We start from the raw sequence: 24,101 nt of genomic DNA, 5'->3' as shown, positions 1-24,101 counted from the left end.
GATTTAGTTACTTCATTAACATAATTATTTGTACAAAATCACTTAATTAAAAACAGCACCAACAGTAACAAAATGTGGCTAGATAAGTTCTCATTCAGCAGCAGCATGGAGGAGCAGGTCATACAGCCTAATCACAACAGCCTATGTCACAATGTAGTCTCATCTCAGTAGCAATGTTTTGTAATTTGATCATGTGTAATATGTTAAGGTCTTTACAGCATTATTTTGACACTTGTCTGATTGTTATCAGATATTTTTGTTTCTGAGTGACTAATGAAAGGAACTTTGCACCTTTCTTAAGTCAAAGCACATAGCATCCAACTACATCTAGAAATGCATAAAACAATGGACATCACTTTTAGCCTGTATAACAGTTTATATTCATATTTGAAGGGGATCCCTCGCAATGGGATCATTATATTTTGGGTGTACTTAATATGAAAAACAAATGCCTGGAATAAGGAACTTATCCAAACATTAAACTTTTCATCAAGGTAATACAAAATTGTAATGTGTAACTGTCGGTACACATTACAATTTTATATTACCTTGATGAAAAGTTTAACAGTGTTTGTATAAGTTCCTTATTCCAGGCATTTGTTTTTCATATTAAGTACACCCAAAATATAATGATCCCATTGCGAGGGATCCCCTTCAAATATGAATATAAACTGTTATACAGGCTAAAAGTGATGTCCAGCCTATATGTAAATTGACATATTCACCCTTTATTCAAATATTAATACAAAATTGTTAAAGGTTTTGTAAGCATATTTTGTAGTTGCGCTTGGATTCAATTGTTTTATTTGTAATAATGCAGTGAAACATGCCAAATTGTGAGGACATAATTTTGGGCCAGGCTTTAATACAAAGAAATTATGAACAAATGCAAAAACATAGCTGTAGTTTGCCTTTCATTGGTAAATAATTTTGTTAGACAAGTACCTTAACCAAGTTTATTGTTGTGTTCTTCACTTATATATAAAATATTTCCCTCATATTTTGATGGTCACTCTCAAACCTCTCTCCCACTTCACTTCCTGTCTATCTACTGTCCTATCCTAATAAAATGCAAAAACGCCAAAAAACTTAAATAAAATATATATATATATACAGTATATATATATATATATATATATATATACAGTATATATATATATATATATATATATATATATATATATATATATATATATATACTTCTAGTATATTGCTTGTATGTTTTGAAGACATTAGTATTGAATTTGTAATGTACTTGTAACACAAATAAAGTACACTTTAATATCACTAATCAAGCATGTATTTAGTCTCTACACAGGCATATACTTAAAGTATACTAAGTATACTTAAAGTTGTTCCAATTTAGTACACAAAAGTACACTAAATACATTTAAAGTTATGCTTTATTTGTTAAATATCAACATCTAGGTTGTAATTTAATTTCAGCTAAAATATACTTAGTTCAAAATTAGTTGTTTCAAAATAGCACACTTCAAGTTAACTAATATTTATCACACTTGAAGTATACTAAATTAGTCTGGCTGCAAGTATACTTAAAATATATTTATTTTTATAACCAGGGAGGATAATAATTACCGTACTTTCACAGTAATCCAGTAGGACTTCTCTTGAATCTAAATGCACTATAAAATCTACAATATCATACTGTATTTCTACAGTGTATATGTACTATGAAGTTACCCAGCATGCTGTGTGGCACGAATAGATTATGCGGTGGAGTTTCTTGATTCTTGTTGGTTTTATCTGTTTAACTTATTTTTGGTTCACTTTTAGCAGTTTGTGTTGTTTGTTTATTTTGTAATGTTCTGAATTTATCTTTTTTATTATTATTAATTGTTGAGTGTTACCATTGTTGTGTTTTGTTTGTCGAGTATTGATGTCTGTGCATCATTGTGATGGAAGAAAAAAAAAAATTGTGTTGCAAGATAATGTCACACCTTTCAAAGATAAATCTCAGCAGCTGCTTTACTATTGAAATATATCAATCTACAAACAGTAATGAGTTTGAAGTAAGATACTGATAAATTATTAAGCTGAAATAATGCTAATAATAGTATAATTTGACTAACCTAAAAACCGGCAATTAGCTTATTTTATATTCTAGCTTGCCATTGTTTTAACAAATGTGTTCATGTGTCAGACCTCTGACTTGGCTAGAAATTTGAATATGAATTTACAAGGTCCAAGATCCCAAGCAAATTAAACACTAATCACCATTATGGTGACTTCAAAACAATTACATCACTAAGCAATATAATTTATTACAGTGGCATGGTTAAAGACAACTTTATAATGTGAATTCACAATAAAACTAAAGCAGTAAATTACTTTGATGTCAGCATCATTTTGCTGTTGATTAACATGATTAATGTCACTGTAAATTTCTGACTACAGTAATTTATTGTAAAATAATACTCTTTAATCCTGTAAATTCCTGGCAATTTTTTACAGTGCACTACTGTATGCTCACCCAGGCTGCATTTATTTTATCTAAAACACAGTAAAACAGTAACATTGCAAAATATAATTAAAATTTAAAATGACTTTTCTATTTTAATATGTTTTAAAATTGTATTTATTCCTGTGATGGCAAAGCTGAATTTTTAACTGTCATTTATCCAGTCTTCAGTGTTATTTAAATAAAACGGACTGACTCCAAACTTTTGAATGATTCGTATATTCATGCTCTTGGCTGTGTTGTGTTTTTCATCTGCAGGAGGCTGGATGTGCCTATGTAGTTGCACTGATGGCAGTGTACTGGTGTACAGAGGTGCTTCCACTGGCTATCACTGCTCTCCTGCCTGCTGTGCTCTTTCCGCTCTTCAGAATCATGGAGTCCAAAGATGTAGGTTTCAGGTCCTATAAACCAAAGTCATCTTATTAGCATTACTGACTTTACCTTCACTAATGTCTCCTACCTCAAAGCTGCAGTCCATAGTTTTTCCTCTTTGTCGCCATCTGTTAGAAATCTGCAATTACAGTTATTCGCGGGGTTGTGCATCGGCACTAGCCTGGAAATCCAGACCTAAATCTGAAAGATGAATAATCTGGCATTGACTAATGAAAATCGGCCAGCTCGAGGGGCGGCACCAAGCATGCATTTGAAAATCTCACTTCACGCAATTGGATAACACTACGACCAATCACAACAAGCCCCATACGCTTAGCTACCAGCAGAGATAACTGGTAGATTAGACACTTGCCGTATCCGGTCGGCAAAACAGCAAAAACGCCCTTCTTGCAAAGGAACGATTCGAGCTCTGTCTTCTGTTCCTCTTTTAGATAAAAAGCCAAGTCTAATTCGTTCATTGTAGCGGCCAAAGCCGTTTCAAACAACTGGTGTTCATCCATAGCCATCTTGCAATGTTAACTAATGACTTCGACGTCACAGCGCTGTCGTGATCTGTTTAGCTCGCCTCTGGCCCGCCTATATCAGATAACCCGATGTGATTGGTGCAGCTCAGATACAAGGGCATATTTAATGAGCATCACTACTCGACGCCAGAGTAAACTCGCTGAGCAAATTCAACTTGTGCTCTCGCGAGAACTCTGGATTTCCAGGGTATATCGGCACGGCACAGCGCGGATGAATCCAATGTTTTGAGGAGAATGTGCGGCTGTTAGTCACAGCACTGTCATTCGGAATCACAGATTCTACCTTTGGAAGTATGACCAACATAAGAATTTTCACAGGAAAATGTCATCTGAACAAGTAAGTAACATCCACTTTTGTTCTGACCAACTAAGAAAAAAAAAAAGCATTGCAGTAAATCGCGCTGATTAAATCTAACGATCGCTTATCATATCACGTCAAACGTTAACAACATCAGCATTGCGTGACTACATTTAATGCCCGAATATTTATCCTTGTTTTCGCATGGGCCCGGTTGCAGTCTCTTTTTTTCTGTAGCCACTCCGAAGTCTGAAGTCCTTTGCATTTTACAACGGGTAAATCTCCAGTTGTCACTGGTGATTGTCATTTGAACCTTTCTGGATCCGCCATCAAATTGATAAGTTTATATCAAGTGCTGTGAGAAAAGGCTATAAATCTCCACCTCCAACATCCTCACATGCAATATAGCCTACTAGCCGAGACTCCTTCTTTATGTGTACAGATGTGACGTAATGACGCAAAGACATAATCGAATTTCCCGCGGAAATCCACCAGTACCACTGGAGTTAAAAACATTATAACAAGCTTACCGTTTTGAATCGAGCTAAGGCAAACAGATAGTTTTGAACAATGGCTGGTTATGTACCTGCTCAAACAATTATTTTGGATAATTTTTAACCCAAAAAAAATATGGACTGCAGCTTTAATGTATATTTTTCTTTTTAACAATACATCACTCATTTTTACTCGTTATGTTTCTTCATCATACTTTTATAATCTTAATCCTAAAAGAATGAGATCTTTATATAGATGTTTTTTGATGCTTTACTCTGTTGGTCCTTCAATATGGTACACCTTTCTTTTTTTTTCTTTTTTTTGTGTTTCATTATGTATGTGACTCAAACTTTATACATCTGTATGATAGGTATGTATGCAGTACCTAAAGGACACCAACATGCTGTTTCTGGGTGGGCTGATGGTGGCTGTAGCTGTTGAACACTGGAACCTACACAAGAGAATCGCACTCCGGGTGTTGCTCATCGTGGGCGTACGACCAGCTCTGTAAGCAATTCAAATCTTCTGGGAATATGCTCATTGAAAACAGCAGTCTCAGTAATACCTCTTCTGCCTTTCTGCAGATTGATGCTGGGCTTCATGGGAGTAACGGCCTTCCTCTCCATGTGGATCAGTAACACGGCCACAACAGCCATGATGGTGCCCATCGTTCAAGCTGTGCTCGAGCAGCTCAACAACAGAGCAGAACAAGAGCAGACCTCCATTCCAGAGAATGAAGAGAAAAATACTGAGAAACCAAATGAAACCCAGGGTGAGAAATAATCTTCATATATCTTGAAGATATATGACTACCCAGGTCAGACATAAATAGTGAAGAATGTATGCACTTTTTATCTGATTTTGGGTTCTAATTAGTGTTATTTTAGTATCATACTATTATCTTTTTTATCAATATTTATTATATTTTTTATATATATTGTTTTATTTTCCATTTTCATTTTATTTTTTGTCATTTGTATTAGTTTAGTTTTCTTTAAAAACAGACCCTATAGGATCATTACAAATAACTCCGCAGCAAACATTGGTCCGACGGCAATGTAAACATAAATCTGTAAAAAATATGTAACACAGAACAGATAACGTCAAAGACGTCTGTTCAACTTTAATTTTGGAACTTTCTTTCTTTCTTTATCTTTTGGACATCTTTTCAACGGTCATTAAACGTCCAAATGTTTGCTGGGACTGTACGACATGGATCTAATAAACTTGGGTATGACATGTATGTAGACGGTACGATGATGACACCGATTGTATCGTAGGCTACGTCGCAAGTTAGAAGAATAAAACGTCATCAGCATGCACTAGTGGTAAACAAATAGAGCCAGATGAATCGCATTTTGGCAATTGTGGTTTTTATGTGCACTGAAAAAAAGAGAAGGAAGTGAAAGAGGAAAATATGGACGCAGTCATGGCTAGGGAAAAGAGGCCAACTTGGCATGCCAATTTTGCAAATGGAGCTAAGTAGTTTTAAATTTTAGCTCCATGTTGTGTTGATCAATACGCCATTTAATATTGCATTTGCATTGGCTAGTCATTTGACGTAGATCTTAGCAGCAAACACATTTTAGCAGCAGGCTATCTTTGGTTGTAAGACCATGACAACGGCCATCTTTGAACATCTCACTGTACGAAGTAGGACCACCGTTTAGGTGCCACGCTTTTATGGTTGTCCTCCCTCCAGAATGACTGGAGGTTTTAGCAGTGAACTGTTTAGGTAGCTGCTTACTGAAGGAGGGGTAGCGGCGACCCTCACACTTTTCGGTTGACCTTACTCTGGTATAACTGGAGGTGTTAGCAGTGAACTGTTAAGGAAGCCTTTGTCTGAAAGAGTGGTTGTGGTGAGATGATGCGATGCCTTCACTCTTCGGTGTCCCTCTCTCCAGCACAGCTGGAGGTGTTAAGCAGTTTGCTGTGAGAAAAAAGAGCAGACTGATAGAATGTAGTGGGTTATCACAGTTAGCGACCCATTCTCTGTTGCCTCTCCAGCTCCCTTCAGTATGCAGCTCCCTTAGGCTTGTGTTCAGGTCTAGATTGATTATACGTAGAATTGCTGAGAGCGACTCCCTATCCCTATGTAGCTGTGGCTCACACTGGTCTAATGCAGGAGTCCCCGTTTCATTAACGGTTAAGCATGGAGGGTATGGGTCTTTTTCCTAGTGCCTGTACTGAGCTTTCTTGGGAACAAGGCTGTAGTGTCACTAATGTGTCCTAATTGGTTGCTGACACATTTAGATTTCTCTGGGTCAAGGCCCATCGAGTCCTTCAGCGCTTAAGCCTGGAAATAATGTGCTTGGTGACCTTCACAGCACACAGGCAGCCGTTGGTCAGCATGGCATATAGTGGGTATTAACGTTCCCATAGTAGCAACTGACTTAGCATTGAGTTCCCTCGAAAGGAAACGTCTTAGGCTCCATGTGACGCCATCGGACTGCCGTCGACCAATAAGTTTGGCGTTAATTCACACATGCTTTCTCAGGGAACCGGGGTTACATGTGTAACCCTAAAATGTTTTTATTTGTAATATTTTAGGGCTACCAAAGTTTACTGGTAGCATTTAAAAATATTTAACATTGTAAAGTTTCTCAGCGCAGTATAATGGCATATTCATGTTTTGTACAGGCAAGGGGCCCTATTTTAACGATCTGAAACGCAAGTGTCAAGCGCAAAGCGCAAGTAACTTTGTGGGCGGATCTCCGGCGCTGTTGCTATTTTCCCGGCGGGATAAATGCCTCTTGCGCCCGGTGCAAATCTAAAAGGGGTTGGTCTGAAGTAGCTTCATTATTCATAGGTGTGGTTTGGGCGTAACGTGAAATAAACCAATCAGAGCGACATCTCACATTCCCTTTAAGAGCAGGCGCGCTTGTTCTAAAGCGGATTCCTATTATAACGGCGGATTTGCCAGGCGCACGCCAGGAGTGGTTCACAGCCGAGGAGACCGACATTCTCGTCAGGGACATTGGGGATGGAGAAACCCACCCAAATTAACTTCGGTTAAACAGGCGTATGATAATTTGGGTAAATGTGTAAGTTAGATGTATGCTTTTATAATAAATTGTCTGTCTGTCTATCTATCTATCTATCTATCTATCTATCTATCTATCTATCTATCTATCTATCTATCTATCTATCTATCTATCTATCTATCTATCTATCTATCTATCGTAATAATGTATGATTTGCAAAAATGAAAACTGCTGCTTCTGTGTAGATGAGAGAATCAAAGTGCGCGTTGTGCACACGCTACATTGATTATGGCCAAGCATGCGCCCTTAAAATAGCATATGAATAACATATGCGCAACGCGCCACTGACTTTAAACAATTTTTTCCTGGTTAGTGGCGCAATTGTTTTCTAAACCTGCAAAATAGCATGAAGGAACGTTTGCGCTGGAACACGCCTCCTCTTTGCGCTGAACCGCCCCCGGGAGCGCAAGTGTATTTCTTAGTTAACCGACGTGCTTCTGTGGAGGGAAAAGTCCGCTTTGCGCGGGTGCAAAATAGGAATGATACATGCGTCGGTGTACAAAGTCAATTGCGCTGGGTGCAAGATAGGGCCCAAGATGTAAAGGTTTCAGATTGTATAAAATGTCCCAAAACTTCTGTTTTATTGTGATCAGTGGTTCTGAATGGCCACAGCTTCTCAATTGAATCCAACCCAGAAGAGCATTCTCGAGACGCAGAAGAAAAGCTAAAGATGTGTAAAGGCCTGACACTATGTGTGTGCTACGCAGCCAGCATTGGTGGGACAGCCACGCTCACTGGCACTGGACCAAACCTCGTTCTTATGGGACAGATGAACCAGTAGGTACCTCACATTAGAGCTTTTTCCCCTAGGCATGAGAGAAACGTACCATATTACATTCTTACCTCTTGCTTATTTTTTTAATAAGCATATTAAATCAACATTTGTTTGACCTACAGACTATTCCCAGACAACCCTGACATCATAAACTTTGCATCATGGTTTGGATTTGCCTTCCCCAACATGATCATCATGCTCATACTGGCCTGGCTGTGGCTACAGATTGTGTTTCTGGGTTTAAAGTGAGTGTTATTTCCTAATGAATCAAACTCAGCTGGATCATGCTTATGCTATCATATAATATACAGTAGGTTATTCTAACATTTAATGTGTAAATGAAGCTTCAGAAAGACATGGGGCTGTGGGACGGTGAAGACAGAGAAGGAGATTGCTGCCTATAATGTGATCAAAGAGGAGCACCGGAGTCTTGGGCCCATGACCTTTGGGGAGCTGAGTGTCCTTGCCCTCTTCGTCCTCCTGGTGGTGCTTTGGTTCACTCGTGATCCAGGCTTTGTGGATGGCTGGGCAACAAACTTTTTCAATGCTGAAAAAGAGTAAGGATAAAAACCTTATCATTGATAAGACACAGAAATCATTTTAGTGGTGTTAGTGATGTAGTATGTTTTTAAGCAATTTTAGGTTGTGTGTGTGTGTGTGTGTGTGTGTGTGTGTGTGTGTGTGTGTGTGTGTGTGTGTGTGTGTGTGTGTGTGTGTGTGTGTGTGTGTGTGTGTGTGTGTGTGTGTGTGTGTGTGTGTGTGTGTGTGTGTGTGTGTGTGTGTGTGTGTGTGCGCGCGCGCGTGTATCTGTGTGTATTAACTTGTAATGTTAAATACCAACCAACTGAAGTAGTAAATTTTGTTTTGTACCTTTATAATATACTGACAACCACCAAACCATGGTAATGAGATGTTAATGAAAAGCCAGATGTAGAATCAAAGCTCATCACAAGTAGCTTTTTTTTTTACAAGCTAAGGTAAAAACTTACTGTTAACCAATTAACAGGTTTTTACTGTCTCTTACTGTTAAAACTATGCTTATTTTTGTTGCAAGAACGACATTCTCATTTTCTACAGAACATTGTAAAATAATAATACCTTTGCAAAGGAACATCACTTTACAATGTGGCTTGATTTTCAATCAAACCCTGCTTATCATTAATTGTAATGAATCACAATTACATATTTTGTGCACTGTGAAATGTCCTCTGATACCGTTTGAGGGTAAACAAACTCCAAACAATTTCCAGTTTAAAGGATCCTCCAAACTGAACAAAAACTTGAAAAAATAGACATAATGTTGAAAAACATTAATATCCAGAATGATCTCAGGTCTATGGGCAAAATACCTCTAAAATTAAACCAAGTAATGTCAGTTTCAGCCGTCAATTTGAACCATTGGTTAACACACACAGCATGTTCTCCTGTTATCAGCTGTGACGTGTATTTGTAGGTCAAATGTCCAGCAAAAATGTGAATGGAGTTGCCCCACATTGCAAACAACATCTGTGTACATTTCCTGATGACGGTCACATACTAAGATTTTAAGGATTTAAAACTGTGAACTGAGATTCTCTCTGGGTGAAAGGTCTGAACCAAAAAAGAACAGAACATAATAGAATCTGCACACAAACACTTTTTTAAATCATCTGTTGTGTAATGACCTCTAACCCCTTGTTCAACCTCATGGCTCACCTCTGTGCAGGTTTGTGACAGATGCCACAGTGGCGGTGTTTGTAGCTGCCCTGCTTTTTGTTTTCCCCTCTAAACCTCCACGTTTGTGCTTCTGGAGAGCACAGAGCTTTGACACAGGTCAGTTTTACACCTGCTTAGCTGATGTCTTGTTTGACTATTAAGCTAGATAGTGTAGATAGTGTATATCATATATAATATAGATTATATATACATTAATATTTGTTGGTATCAGTTAGCATAATCATTGTACAAATCTTGTTTTTCCACATTATCTGACCCCCCCCCCCCCCCCCCCCCCTTTATTTTTTTATAGAGTGCTGTTGAGAATTTGTTGATGTTGTTGTTGTTTTTTATATGTTTTTTTTTATATATATATGTAAATGTCAATGAAAAAAGTTAATTAATAAATAACATGAATAAATATGACTGTGGTCTATGTCAGTGCCCCAGCAAGACAGTGGCCCGACTCCAGCTTTGCTGACATGGAGTGTGACACAGAAGAAGATGCCCTGGAGTATCGTCCTGCTGCTGGGGGGAGGCTTTGCCCTGGCTAAGGGCAGTGAGGTACAACGAATGCTTTTCAAAATCTGTCTTTGTGTATTTTATTGAGAGTATATTCAAGTCAGATACATTTTTATAGCCCTCATTGCTTTACCACAGAGCAAGATTTAGGGCTGGGCGATATGACAATAATAATGTTCTTCCAAAATGTAGATCTAGCTAGTATGTTGTATTTATAGTATGGTCTGTATTATTCTATTAAAAGATTTGAATATTGCTTTTGTTCAATGTGAGTCTTAGTGATTCTTAAAAAAAAAAAAAAAGGTCTGATGTTCAAAAGTAATTATTAGATTTGTTCTCATTGTCTTTAACTACTATATATTAACATTTTAAATTAATAATTTGATACAATGCATTTATTGTGAACATACATGTTTGTTTATTTAAAATTATTAATTTTTTAAATTTATTTTCTAATACTTATTTAATAAATACCTGCAAGTAATAAAATATGTAATTAATTTCTGTAATTCATCCGGATTGCAGAATCCCTGACAATATTCAAAAGACAGCTGAAAACTCATCTCTTCCTTGACTTAAAGGGATAGTTCCCCATTACCCCATGATTTTCTCACCCTCAAGCCATCCTTATATGACTTTCTTTTTTCAGATGAATACAATCAGAGTTATATTAAAACAATGTCCTGGCTCTTCCCAGCTTTATAATGGGAGTGAAGGGAGGATGAGATTTTGAAGTCCAAAAAAGTACATCCATCCATCATAAAAGGGGCTCTGCATGGCTCCGGAGGGTTAATAAAGTCCTTCTGAAGCGAAGCGATGCATTTGTTTAAGAAAAAGATCCATATTTAAAACTTTATAAACTAAAATGACTAGTTTCTGACAGACGGCCGTACGCATCGATTTATGGCGAAAGAGTAACTTCTGACCTGACGCATGACATACTGATGAACGCAGAAGCGCAGAGGATAGAGCAAAACAAAACACCGGTCATGAATTAGAAGTGTTAAAGGAGAATTTTTATAGAGAATTGTCGGAGGGTTTCGATCTAATAGAAGAGGAGCTTGAGTTTGTTGCCCAGCCCTAATTGTTTGAACCGCAAGAGTACCGCAAAGCTTACACTACTCCTACATCCTACGTCATACATCGTGTCAGGGGTTCTTTTGGCGTAAGTTGGCTTGCATAGGCCGTCTGTTGGAAGCTAGTTATTTTAGTTTATAAAGCTTTAAATATGGATATTTTTCTTACAAAAACACATCGCTTTGCTTCAGAAGGCCTTTAGTAACCCCCTGGAGACTTATGGATTACTTTTATGATGGATGGATGCACTTTTTTTGGACTTCAAAATCAGGACCGCCATTCACTACATTATAAAGCTTGGAAGAGCAATTACTTTTTTTATTTTATTATTGTGTTCGTCTGAAAGAAGAAAGTCATAGACACTTAGGATAGCTTGAGGGTGAGTAAATCATGGGGTAATTTTCATTTTTGGGTGAACTATCCCTTTAACCTCATCATAAAATAAATGTATGCTTGCACTTTCCTTTAATCCCTCCCTATTCTTGCTCATGCTACTCTAAGCAATGTCTGAAACTTTGTATTATGAGCACTTCTTGTATTTGCCTCTTTATGGTGAATCGCTTGCTTTATTCCTCATTTGTAAGTCACTTTGGATAAAAGCGTCTGCAAAATTAATACATTTAAATGTAAATGTAAATGTAGTAGTTAAAGACACCTAATACAAAGTGTGACCAGAGATTAACATGATGTTTTTGTTCTAAGCAAGAGTGTTCAATTCTTGTACACTATCAATACAGAGACAACAATAATACAAATAAAAAATAGCCAGTTGTTAAAGAGACTGATCCAAGTTTAACATTTTCCAAATGTAATTTGCAGTCATTTACACAACAGTGTAGAGAAATATAGGGTATGGCTTTTATTTCAATTAGTAACATCTCTGATTTCAGGCAGGATCACTTTATTGTGATGTTGTTCCTTAATGTGGTTGAAAATCAAAAGATTTTGGTCATATCACCCACATCTTAGTGGTTTAAACAGGGAGCTGCTTGAAAGCCAACACATAATGCTTTAATGAAATGACATGAGAAAGACTAAAGATAATCTGCAGTTCTTATTTAAACACCATATAAAAGGTCAGCTTCAATTGTCATGCCTTCTGTTTTTGTTTACTTTTATCTGGGTCAATGCTCAGGTCTCAGGGCTGTCAAAATGGCTTGGCGATCAGTTGTCGCCTCTTCAGAGTATTCCTCCCTGGGCGATTGCCATTGTCGTGTGTCTGATGATAGCTACCTTCACTGAATGCACCAGCAATGTTGCCACAGCAACATTATTTCTGCCTATACTCGCATCTATGGTACGTAATCATCTAATATTCACCATGATTTATATTCTTAAACTGTGAAGCTCACAAATAAATAAATGCATGCTCCTCGTACACCTTTGTAGTCGCAGAAATGTGCGCAGGACGTAGTCAATAAAATGGAAAGAAAGTCTGCAGGCATTTATGGAAATGTCTGACAAAGAAATTCTGACCACAACATTGTGTAATTTAAGGAAGTTTGGACTTCATTAAGACTTCTTCTAATTTTTCTTAGCCGTAAACTTATTTTTCAGTAACTAAGTACTGACATTCAGTTTAGTCCAAAAAGTCTAAGATCACTGGTCAGTATTGTTTTAAAGTCCCCATGAAAGAGATTTTTTTTTTTTTTTTTTTTTTTGTCTTTTAGTATGAATACAGTATGTTAGCCTTACTGTCATCTATAAGCTAGTGTGCTCCAAAACAGTGACAAAATTCGCATTTAGAAGATTTAAGCATTCAAAACGTACAGTCTCACATCCGCCAATGTCGATCAATGGTTTTGATGACATCACGCTGCACTTAAGCTTCTCATCAGATTTGCTGTCCAGTCAAATGCTATCTAGAATCTGAAGCGTCCCGTCCCCATAAATAGACGCTGAAGCTGCAGCTGAATTTTTTTTTACATTTACTACCTTTTCTACAGTGCACTTTATAGGGGATAGAGAACGATTCTGACGGTGTAAATATGTTTTCCATTGGGGTGAATGAAGTCACACACAGTGTGCTCCGGTCCATAGACACGATAATGTATTTATTTAGCTGGTGTAGTGGCCAATGTATAGATCTGAATCACTGATTGAAATATTATTAGTGTTTGTCAACATGTTTCATGTTGATTTTGCAATAGTGAGATATCACAAAAAAAATTCTTGTTGCATTCACGTTGGATTTTACAAGGAATGAAAGATTTATTTGTTTATCTGTTATTTATATCAGACACAAATGAACAAGTTGCGTAATTGTGAAGGTTTCTTTTAATAAGCACAGCTTCTTCCTCCATAAATCTCTCACTGGGTTTCACCTTTCTTGTCTCTTGCTGTGCAGTTGGCACGTCCTGCCCTCTTCTCACGAATTAGCCTAGGCAAGAGAGCCTGTGAATGGAGGGATTTGTAAGCTGAAGTGGCTCGTATGGGAGAACCATGGAGATGTGTCATTGTTGTCAGGTTGAGAAAAAGAAAGAGAAAGGAAGAATGAGAAAAAACGGGCACTGGGGAAAGATCGAGGGCTTTCAACTCCTCGCTAATTCACTCGTTGCTGAAGGCAGATACGCAGATGCTCCTCTGTTTGTGCCAGCGTTGTTCATTCTCCTCTGTTACCTGTAACACAACTGAGCTTTGAGAGCTCAGAGGCATATCACTGTAGAAAGTAGAAGGTTTTTTGATACAATAATTAACAACTATCAACAATAATAACTTTTCGAATATATTTCCTGAACTATATAGCCTGTCTGCTATTGGCCGATTATACAGGCCGTATTGAAAGCTTCTGTGCCCTGAAGAAATTCCTTGTTTGTTTGAGCAAACTTGGCAATAAAGAAATTATTTTATTGTATTGTAAATTAAATGTTCTATTTAAAAGTGTGTTGTAACATTCAGGCAGGAAGAAAGTGTGGAAATTTTTTGCAGCTTTTTTTAATAAACAATATAATTCACAGAGATAACGAATACTCGAGACTAGTTATAGGTGACGAACCAGTCAGTAATTATACAGAAACCAGGGCAACCAAGGTAACCGGAACTAAACATTAATGATGTGATAGATACATTTCAGTGGTTTGCCGCTAGGGGATGATATTTCTGTCTTAGATTTTCAATTACACATTTGTATAATAAAAAGGAAGAGTTTTAGTTGGTCTCTAATTGGCCAGATTAACCAAGCTCTCCATAGAACAATCCCTACAATTTAAAGTCCCCGTGTGGTGAAAATCAAGGTTTTAATATTGTTTATGTCTTTGTGGTGTTCAGACAAACCATGTGTAAACTCATAAGTCAACACCATTGCTGAGTCCTTAAATCTGCAGTGAACCAAAGAGAGTCTTAAAAACACGGTTTGAAATCACAGGTGTTTCTAACGTCTCACCTTGTAACCAATCACATTAACGTATGATCGTCAATGATTGGATCTCTGAGCTGGTGTGATTGAGTGGGGGGCGGGGCTAATTTGCGGGGCTTAATATATTCATAGATCCGCATAATACAAAATGAGGCAGGAGTGTAGAGTTACATTCAAGCTATTTTAGGGCATGAATTTTTTTTTTTTTTTTTTTTTTTTAAGAAAAAACGCTTAAATATGTAATTTTGGTGATCAAAGATGAGTTTTAAGGGATAACATGATTTACTACAGGGGGACTGTAATGAAATAACACATATTATAAACACACTTAATATTTGATGCCATTAAATGATTTGTTAATTGCATTTGATAGATTACACTTTTAATAAAACATTTGCATTTGGTTTGTAAAAGGTGTTCACCGTTCTGACCAGCAGGGGTCACCAGTGTGTCGCGTTTCGAGTGCTTAAACAGAAAATCTATATAGCAGGAAGCTATAACATGCACAGAAAAACTTCAAAACTTCAGAAAAACAAATCTGAAAAATAACTAGGCCTACTGCAATAATGCTACTGACCAACTACTGGTTGAGCCGATGTTGCTGTGTCGGACTGGTCGGAGTGCAGCTAAATGCATAATTGTAACTATTCTACCTATGTATTTTCTCATTATTACTATATATGGGCCTATATTTAATTATTATTCAAACATATTTCAAAGGGACCAAATACATAGCATTAAATTCAAGTCCATATGTCTAATAAGCTGGTTTTACTCATTGTGTTTTTCTTTTTTCAGTCCCAGTCTATACATATCAACCCTCTGTATGTCATGATCCCATGCACCCTCAGTGCATCTTTTGCCTTCATGCTGCCAGTGGCCACCCCTCCAAACGCCATAGTCTTCTCATACGGATACCTGAAAGTGTCTGACATGGTGAGTGTTAGCCATTAATAAAAAATATTTTTTTAAATATGAACCGTCACACAACTGTAAATGATTAAATCCAAAATGCACAGTGATATCTGATGCAAATGGAATGCTTTGTCAATTAGATTAAATGAAATGAAGAAATAAAATTGGAAAAACATTATTGATGAATGTAGAACTATTAATGTCGGTTATCCAAATATTCGCTTTTATCCGCAGGCCAGGACAGGGATTGTCATGAATATCATCGGCATCCTCTGCATTACCTTAGCCATAAACAGCTGGGGCAGAGCTATCTTCAGTTTAGACACCTTTCCCAGCTGGGCAAACACTACAGATGTGTGAGAGACTGAACCCCTCCTTCTGTCTGCTGTCAAACTGCACCATTCAGCACTATTCTCACCATGTTTCCAACTGAGGAGGCCAGGCAGGGTCAGAGCCAGTGGCTGGTTTCACTGGAGATGATAGTGTGTCATCACTTGTGCCGTGACTGTGCATTTCAGTTGTTGTTTTTTAATGCAAATTTTTATAAATTCATAATAAAATGATATCATATTTATGTGGATATTTAAAAACAAATATCTACACACATGCAGGCCAGTTTTGACAGAATAGTGTGATTATGTACAGTTTAAGATTCATTAAAACTCACTATTGCAATGTAAATTTAATAATGTAAATTAAAATACTGTTTTTTTTTTCATATTTCCTACTAATACATTTAAATACACTGTGTGTTCCTTCACCTGCATATAGCCAATGTTTTAAATCAGTATACTTTTGTGAATTTTTTATTTTATTTTATTTTTAAATCAAATTTACATTATGTTAAGGACATTTTAGGGATATATTTATAAAGGAACACATCTACGTAAATAAACAATGATTGTAGTAGGGGAAAATGGGGTATATGTCACATAAAAAAAAAAGTGGATTTACAGAAAATGTTTAACAAGTTAAGAATAGAAGATTATGATGTTTCATCCAGATTGTTTGGCCTATATGAGGAAACAGTAAATAGAAACATATTTGCTATTATATTATGTTATATTTCTGTGAGTATTGAAAAAAGCTTTCCCATTACCCATAAAATAAATATTTTATATACAAATTGTGTAGGTCAAAAATGAACTGCATTAAATGTAATCACATTGAATCTATAATGCCTGGTAAAGTCCTAAAGGATGGATATTGATGAGTGATGACCAGATGAAGTATTAAAATTAGAAAAAAAAAACATTGCCATTTTAGAAATGTGCTCAAATGAGATTCAGTGACATCTATTGTCAAGAGGAAAATTAAAAATAGGTGAACATTTCAGGTCCGTGTAATGCTTCATAATTCAGTTTTCAGACCATACAATGCAAATGATTTTTTTTTTTTAACTTGTGCAATGGGGGATTTTTTTCTAAATAGTTTCCTTTTCACCTTTACAGAGATTACAAGAGTTATCAATATCTAATTTAAAGCGTTTCAGTAGCCTACTTTTACTGGATAGGTATTATGTATTATTTTAAAAGAGACTTATTTTACTTTGTTAATAAAATATAATTTATTCACTGTTCGCCAAGCTTTACGCTATTTCACATCTCCAAACACAGGAGCCCCCCCAAAAAAGCGAGCTGGAGGATAAACAATGCTATTAAATATTTCTAATGTAGTAAGACCTATTTGATTATACGTTGCGTAGTTCACGTTTGAACACGCATGCGCTGTAGTAGGGTTCGATTACGTCATGAAAGTGTAAATACGCATGCGCACGATGATTCCATTATTCCATAATACGCTATACAAATCACATTATTTTATAAAATCTGTGACTAGTGACATCTCCGCAACTTTGTTTGACAGGATAGCAGTTTAACTTGATGTCTATGTCTGTAATGTAGCTTTATTGTTTAAATTCATCCACGATAGCCATAACATGTTTTTCTCCCTACTTGTATGCAAATTTGAAAAACTGGCAGGGCCGTTGTCATGACACCGTACTGTCTGGTCTCATTTGCTCAACGACGGAAAATTTTACGACACACGCACTGGTTTTCTGGTAAATATGGCGTCTCCGTAGGTCTTCCTAAACAAAAACGGCATATTTTGGTTTAGGAATCTCTCTATAGATCCGTTTAAATATAGACATTTTCAAGATATTTCAACATCGTTTTCTCTCCCGTCGTCTGTCATGGCTGGGATTATGGAAACAGGTTTGTATTTTATTGATGTTGACTATGAACGTGTCATTTCATTTTCATTTTCGTTCAAGCATTTGTTATTATAATAAAATAACCTTATATAAATAATAATAACATTTTTAAAATCATACTTTCGCAGAGGAGCAGGCAAGAAACCGTTTCCAGCTGGAGTTGGAGTTTGTTCAGTGCCTAGCGAACCCAAACTATCTGAACTGTAAGAACAAACATTGACATTATGCTTATTTTAAATACTTTGTTACAGTGATTCAGATATTTCAGTTATTGGTTCATCTATAGCAGTTTGAATCACTAAATCTAAAGTCTTTTTTGTTTATATGGTTCAATTTCGTAGATTGGTCTTGTAAATGTTTTTTTTTTTTTCACATGCGTTGTGCATTTAAATATGTCATATAACATCCTGCTTTTTATCCTGCAGTTCTGGCTCAAAGAGGTTACCTTAGAGAGAAGCCTTTTGTCAATTACTTGAAGTATCTACTTTACTGGAAAGAACCAGAATATGCTAAATTTCTGAAGTAAGTCTTATGCTGTACATTTTCTTCTAATCTAATTAATATAAATACACACACATACATATAAGATTAAAGTAATGCGTCTTCTCCATGATGTAGACACTCATGCATGCATGGGAACAGACAAAAAGTACAAACATAAAAAAACACTACTTTCAGCTTTTAATAAAAAGTGTTGTACAGCGGATATGTAACCCGTAATGTTAGAAGATCTTTTGTAATGCATATGTATAGCTGTAAGTATCAGGACATATTCTAAGTGGTCAGAATATAAAACAATTTAAAATGTGTTTTTAAAAGAAAATGAAGTTGTATGTTATATAGGCTGGAAGAGATTGAGCCTCAGTCAGATGGAGGAAAAAGTAACGCAAATAATTTAACATTACATTACAATACCTTTTTAGGGAGTAATGCAATATTGTAATGCATTTCTTTTAAATGTAACTTTCCCCAACAGATCTCATCTGCGATGTTTCTCAATAAATTAATTTTCCTCTCATGGTGATTATGTGATTGACATATTAGACTCATGTAGTTCTTAATCTTTTTTCCCCTTAGATATCCTCATTGTCTGCACATGTTAGAGCTGTTGCAGTATGAGCACTTCCGAAAGGAGCTGGTGAATGCGCAGTGTGCCAAGTTCATAGACGAACAGCAGATCCTACACTGGCAGCATTACTCCCGGAAGCGCACGCGCTTACAGCAAGCGCTCGCGGAGCAGCAGCAGCAGCAGCAACAGCAGCCACAGGCTCCATCCCATGGCAACACCACCTCCAAATGAGGCAGTTAACATGCTCCTGCTGCCAGTTACTCTTTCACTGGAACATTTTTGTAAAAAGTCATTTTCAAATGGGCTTTTCCCAAAATTCCTAATGGTGTGTCACTTTATATACGACTGGAGAGAAAGATAAAATAGCCTCAAAAGAAGGTAAGGGCAGAGTGAAATAGATTGCTGTCAAGCAGTATGTCTTGTTTCACAGTTGCTAGCTCCACCTCCACCTGCCACATTCTGTATCTTATAAATATTTGTGTTATGTTTATGTATGCATTTTGGACAAAATCAGAAACCCAAATCCAAAATAAAGATTTGCATTACTTCATTGCATTACTAAGAATCGATGAACAATACTTCAACAACATTTATTCTTTTCAGTTCATGTTAATCTCAACATTTACTTATACATTAAAAACTTGTATTTGTTAAAATTAGTTAATGCACTGAGAACTAACATGAGCAAACAATGAATGACTTTAAAAAAAAAAAAAATGTTATGCATAACAGTAAGAAAGATTAATAAATACTGTAACAAATGTGTTGCTCATTGTTAGTTCATATTAGTTAATACGGTAACTGTTAACAAATGAAAACTTATTGTACAGTATTACCGGTAACACTTAGTTAACATTAGTTAACATGAAATAACAATGAAGAATAATTCTACAGCATTTAATAATATTATTAGTCAATGTTAATCTCACCATTTACCATTAGGTTTTTAAAATCAAAAGTGCATTTGTTAACTGGTTAATGCACTGTGAATTAACATGAATAACAATTAAGAATTGTATTTTAACAAAGATTAGCGGTAACTATTTATAAGTATATAGTTATACAGTTCTTAAAAATCATTTCCAAACTATTAGTTTATAGTTAATAGTCTCTACATTGTTAATATAGTAATAATAGGCTATATACAAATAGTGAGTTATTCATTGTCACTGTAGGCCTAATTAACAATATTATTGTTTAATTAGCTCATATGTAAATGTAGATAATGTTTGTTTATGTTTTGTTAACTTATTAACTGTAAATAGTTCTCTTTTTAGATTAAGGCATGGAAAATGAGAAAATGTAATTCATTAAGTGCTTTGAACCAACCTTTATTAGGCATTAATTGCATTATTATTATTAAGTGTTCCTTAAAGAAATTGTCACACTTATAGGGTCCAATTCTTGCTATTAACTAACTATTAACTATGACTTTTGCCTCAATAAACTCCTAATTACTGCTTATTAATAGTTCGTATGGTAGTTGTTTAGTTAAGGCATTGGGTAGGATTAAGGGATGTAGAATATGGGCATGCAGAATAAGGCATTAATATGTGCTTAATAAGAACTAATAAACAGCCAATATCCTAGTAATATGCATGCTAATAAGCAACCAGATAATAGCAATATTCGGACCCTAAAGTAAAGTGTGTGTGTGTGTGTGTCTGTAAACATTTTAATGAACACTGAAGATTAATGCAATTAATGTCTAATAAAGGTTGGTTTAAAGCACTTAATGACATTTTCCGTGACTTAATCTAAAGTGAGAACTATTTACTCCTAATAACCAATTAACAATTCCTCTACTACAAGCTAATTAAACAATAATAATTGTTTTAATTACAGTGACAATGAATGAAGAACTCACTATTTGTGTATAGCCATATATATTAACAATGCAGAGATTACAATGTATTAACTATAAACTCATAGATTATTAATGATTTGTAAGTACTTTATTACTGTGTACTTATTATGAAGTGTTATAAGATTAATAAATGAATTTAAAAAAAATCCTCACTGTTAGTTCATGTTAGCTAATGCATTTAATAATGTTGACAAATGGGACCTTAATGTAAAGTGTTATTAAGAAGAGCTGCTGAAATTGTTACATTTTGAAACTTGAAGGTTTCCAGTTGTGTTTATTATTTTATAAATACTAAGTCAGTGGGGACCATCAAATGTTTGGTTACACGCATTCTTCAAAATATCTTCTTTTGCATACAGCTGAAGAAAGAAACTCATTCAGGTTTGGAACAGCTTGTGGGAGAATAAATGACAGAATTTCATTTTTGGGTGAACTATCCCTTTAATATGATCTGACACAGTCTCTGTCTTAACATTTTACATATGAACATACATAAGTAATATTCACAGGACCATCTCAGGATTATGTTAAATGACCACAAGCACCTCACATTCTTGAGTGTAACCAACACAACAGGCCTTTTACAAACTTGAAAGACGGGGGAAGTAAGACCTCCAGTGGCTGCTGAGAAGAAGCACAGAAGCCATACTGAATATATTATCATTTAAGGACCTTTTTTCATCAATTACAGTTAAGCTTTACCCTTTTGGAACAATACATTGAATTATAATATGACCCAATTTTGGTCTCTGCTGTTAGAGTCCAGCCTGGACTCTTGACATCAGCTCTGGAAACAGCTTCTGATTTGACTACACTGTAAATGATTTCTGTTGTTTTCACAGTATTATTGCTGTATTTTCAGTGAAAGTTTACTGTAGAAACAGTTTACAGTAAGTTGCTGTCAATTTTATAGCTTTTACATTATTTTTGCTGTATTTCCAGCTTTGTCACCGTATAACTATTTACAGGAAAGTTGCTGTCAATTTATGCTTTTCTTTGGTGGGGGAAACAAATAATTACAGTAATTCTTATACTCCTGTTAAATTGATGACAGTATATTCCAACAGACAAGCCCGACAGAGGACATTTTTTGGTTTATTGAGGTTATTTCAGCTTAGGAATTTTATAATACATCGTTTCATAAGGTAACCCATATATTAAGGCATTTAGAATATAGTTAAAAAAAGTTTAAATTTGCTTGAGTGTTTTTTCTTCTTTTCTTTTTTCTTTATGGTTGCCAGATTTGGTCACAAACCCAACTAATCTCAAAGGTTAATATAGCCTAAAATGTTTGAATGGGAGATGTAGTCCCATCCAATGATCAATAATATAGGCAATATAAAATAGATAAAAATCTATTTCCAAGATTTATTATTATTATTGTTATTTTGCTTTAGATTCACACACTTAATTACATAAAGAGCGAATCGCATGGGATTTACACCTGGCAACCAATCATCTAACTTAACCGTCCGTCAGCCGTCACACTCGAATTTTCTATTTCATCCTGACTGATTTCGAGGACGGAGCACGCAGAACCAGCAAGAACTAGCCAGGTAAGATGTAAAATTGTATTCAAAATCTTAAAAATGTGTATTTCTAAATGTTCCACCACTACAAATGTGAAGATATTCGTTTTACCATTAACTGTTAAGTATCCTAATCGTGGTGAGTTTGAAAGGTAAAGTTAAGGTAACGTTAGCTTTTTAACGCGAACATTCTAAGTAGTTATCACAAGGTTTGATGTTAATGTCAGTTATTATTTTCAAGTTTAGAACAAAGTAATCGAAATGTTCTTGTTTCTGAACACTTGTGTGTAACTTAACGTTAACGTTACACCGTGTGTGTGTTGCCTGTCGCGATCGAGGCCTCATACAACAATATGTTAACACATAACGTTATAACTTATAACACAACCCTACCGGTAAGTTATGTTCTACACGAATTGAATGGACAACCACTGTGTTATTAGTCATATTATACATTTTATAACATCAGTACGATGCACACTTAAAGTGAATACACAGGCAGTGAAAGTCCCGCCGAATGAATTCTCGCGTCTCGGCCTTTCAGTTATTGAATAAGGCACTAAAATTCATAAAAGTAATCTCTCTGTGTACGTCTATGCAGTGTTGAATATGTTTTTCATTTCTTTCAGCGTGTACAGTTGTTCGAGATTGCAGTGTGCTGAGGATGAGTTTTGCTCCTTCATTAAAAACAGAGGTATCATTTTCAGTTATTGAATAATGCACTAAAATTCATAAAAGTAATCTCTCTGTGTACGTCTATGCAGTGTTGAATATGTTTTTCATTTCTTTCAGCGTGTACAGTTGTTCGAGATTGCAGTGTGCTGAGGATGAGTTTTGCTCCTTCATTAAAAACAGAGGTATCATTTTCAGTTATTGAATAATGCACTAAAATTCATAAAAGTAATCTCTCTGTGTATGTCTATGCAGTGTTGAAGCGTAAAGTAATCTCTCTGTGTATGTCTATGCAGTGTTGAATATGTTTTTCATTTCTTTCAGCGTGTACAGTTGTTTGAGATTGCAGCGTGCTGAGGATGAGTTTTGCTCCTTCATTAAAAACAGAGGTAAGTCATTTTCAGTTATTGAATAATGCACTAAAATTCATAAAAGTAATCTCTCTGTTTATGTCTATGCAGTGTTGAATATGTTTTTCATTTCTTTCAGCGTGTACAGTTGTTCGAGATTGCAGTGTGCTGAGGATGAGTTTTGCTCTTTGCTTGGCCCTGCCAAGTCTGGAGTGTTTCTAGTTTAATGAATTAAATTTTAATAAAGAATTTTAAACTGACTTCTGTGTGTTGTCATAATTGACGTAACATCTAAAAATCAGTAATGTAACTGTGTGAAATATTTTTTGCAAACACAACTTTAGCTTTCATTCTTTTTTTAAGTGTGTAACAGATTGTAGTTGGTTATATGTTGTGTATATAAAAATACCATAATCAATTATACTGCATAGTAACTTTACAGTATTTTAAAATACAGTGCAAAAACAAGCACTGTAATTAATTTTACAGTATAAAAATGCTGTAAGTTATTATACGGTATGCTGTGAAGTACTGTTGTCAGATTTACAGTAATTTTACCGTGGAATAAAATACTGAAGCTTGCTGGATATTTGTTGCCAGTAAGTTACTGTTGATTTTACGTTAAATTTTTTACAGTGTATATATGTTGTTCACTTTTTCCTTTACATTTATAAAACTAAATATACACAGCAGCATATGATTAAACTACTAAAAAAGTGCCTCAATGTACATTCCTTTTGTGTCTTACACTGTAAAAAGAGATAACCTGAAACGGTTACCTTAAAAAACTATTTCTATCTGATTTAACATAATATAAACATTTTTGT

The 24,101-nt window shown here is 35.5% G+C and overlaps 3 protein-coding genes across 3 annotated transcripts in view; 2 read left to right on the top strand and 1 right to left on the bottom strand.

The window, feature by feature from the left end:
- Positions 1-16,905, top strand: part of slc13a5a (solute carrier family 13 member 5a) — a 21,565-nt gene extending 4,660 nt beyond the window's left edge. The window contains exons 2-12 of the mRNA XM_082140689.1: positions 2,738-2,866; positions 4,560-4,696; positions 4,774-4,961; positions 7,827-8,010; positions 8,131-8,253; positions 8,353-8,565; positions 9,714-9,820; positions 10,146-10,267; positions 12,438-12,599; positions 15,456-15,593; positions 15,807-16,905. Of these exons, the coding sequence (XP_081996815.1) occupies positions 2,738-2,866; positions 4,560-4,696; positions 4,774-4,961; positions 7,827-8,010; positions 8,131-8,253; positions 8,353-8,565; positions 9,714-9,820; positions 10,146-10,267; positions 12,438-12,599; positions 15,456-15,593; positions 15,807-15,932 (1,629 nt within the window). The 3' untranslated portion in view covers positions 15,933-16,905. The remainder of the gene's footprint in view (positions 1-2,737; positions 2,867-4,559; positions 4,697-4,773; positions 4,962-7,826; positions 8,011-8,130; positions 8,254-8,352; positions 8,566-9,713; positions 9,821-10,145; positions 10,268-12,437; positions 12,600-15,455; positions 15,594-15,806) is intronic.
- Positions 16,906-17,605: 700 nt separating this feature from the next.
- On the top strand, positions 17,606-19,411 carry med31 (mediator complex subunit 31). Its single transcript, XM_082140707.1, has 4 exons — positions 17,606-17,788; positions 17,916-17,990; positions 18,213-18,309; positions 18,865-19,411. The coding sequence occupies exons 1-4, from the start codon at positions 17,767-17,769 to the stop codon at positions 19,085-19,087; spliced, it is 417 nt and encodes a 138-aa protein (XP_081996833.1). The 5' UTR covers positions 17,606-17,766; the 3' UTR covers positions 19,088-19,411.
- Positions 19,412-19,575: 164 nt separating this feature from the next.
- Positions 19,576-24,101, bottom strand: part of LOC309477421 (multidrug and toxin extrusion protein 1-like) — a 244,440-nt gene continuing 239,914 nt past the window's right edge. The window contains exon 19 of the transcript XR_014198631.1: positions 19,576-20,263. The gene's annotated coding sequence lies outside the window, so the exon portion shown is untranslated. The remainder of the gene's footprint in view (positions 20,264-24,101) is intronic.

This window comes from Leuciscus leuciscus, assembly GCF_965113295.1.
Source record: "Leuciscus leuciscus genome assembly, chromosome: 16".
Taxonomy (NCBI): domain Eukaryota; kingdom Metazoa; phylum Chordata; class Actinopteri; order Cypriniformes; family Leuciscidae; genus Leuciscus; species Leuciscus leuciscus.
The sequence above is the reverse complement of the archived record's forward strand: the minus strand, read 5'-3'. Positions and strand labels throughout refer to the sequence as shown.

Bases quoted from the DNA above. Each gene is read 5' to 3' on its own strand.
- med31 (XM_082140707.1), top strand. From the start codon at position 17,767: ATGGCTGGGATTATGGAAACAG. The intron at 17,789-17,915 runs GTTTGTATTTTA...ATACTTTCGCAG, and splicing joins GGCTGGGATTATGGAAACAG to AGGAGCAGGCAAGAAACCGT. The intron at 18,310-18,864 runs GTAAGTCTTATG...TTTTCCCCTTAG, and splicing joins GAATATGCTAAATTTCTGAA to ATATCCTCATTGTCTGCACA.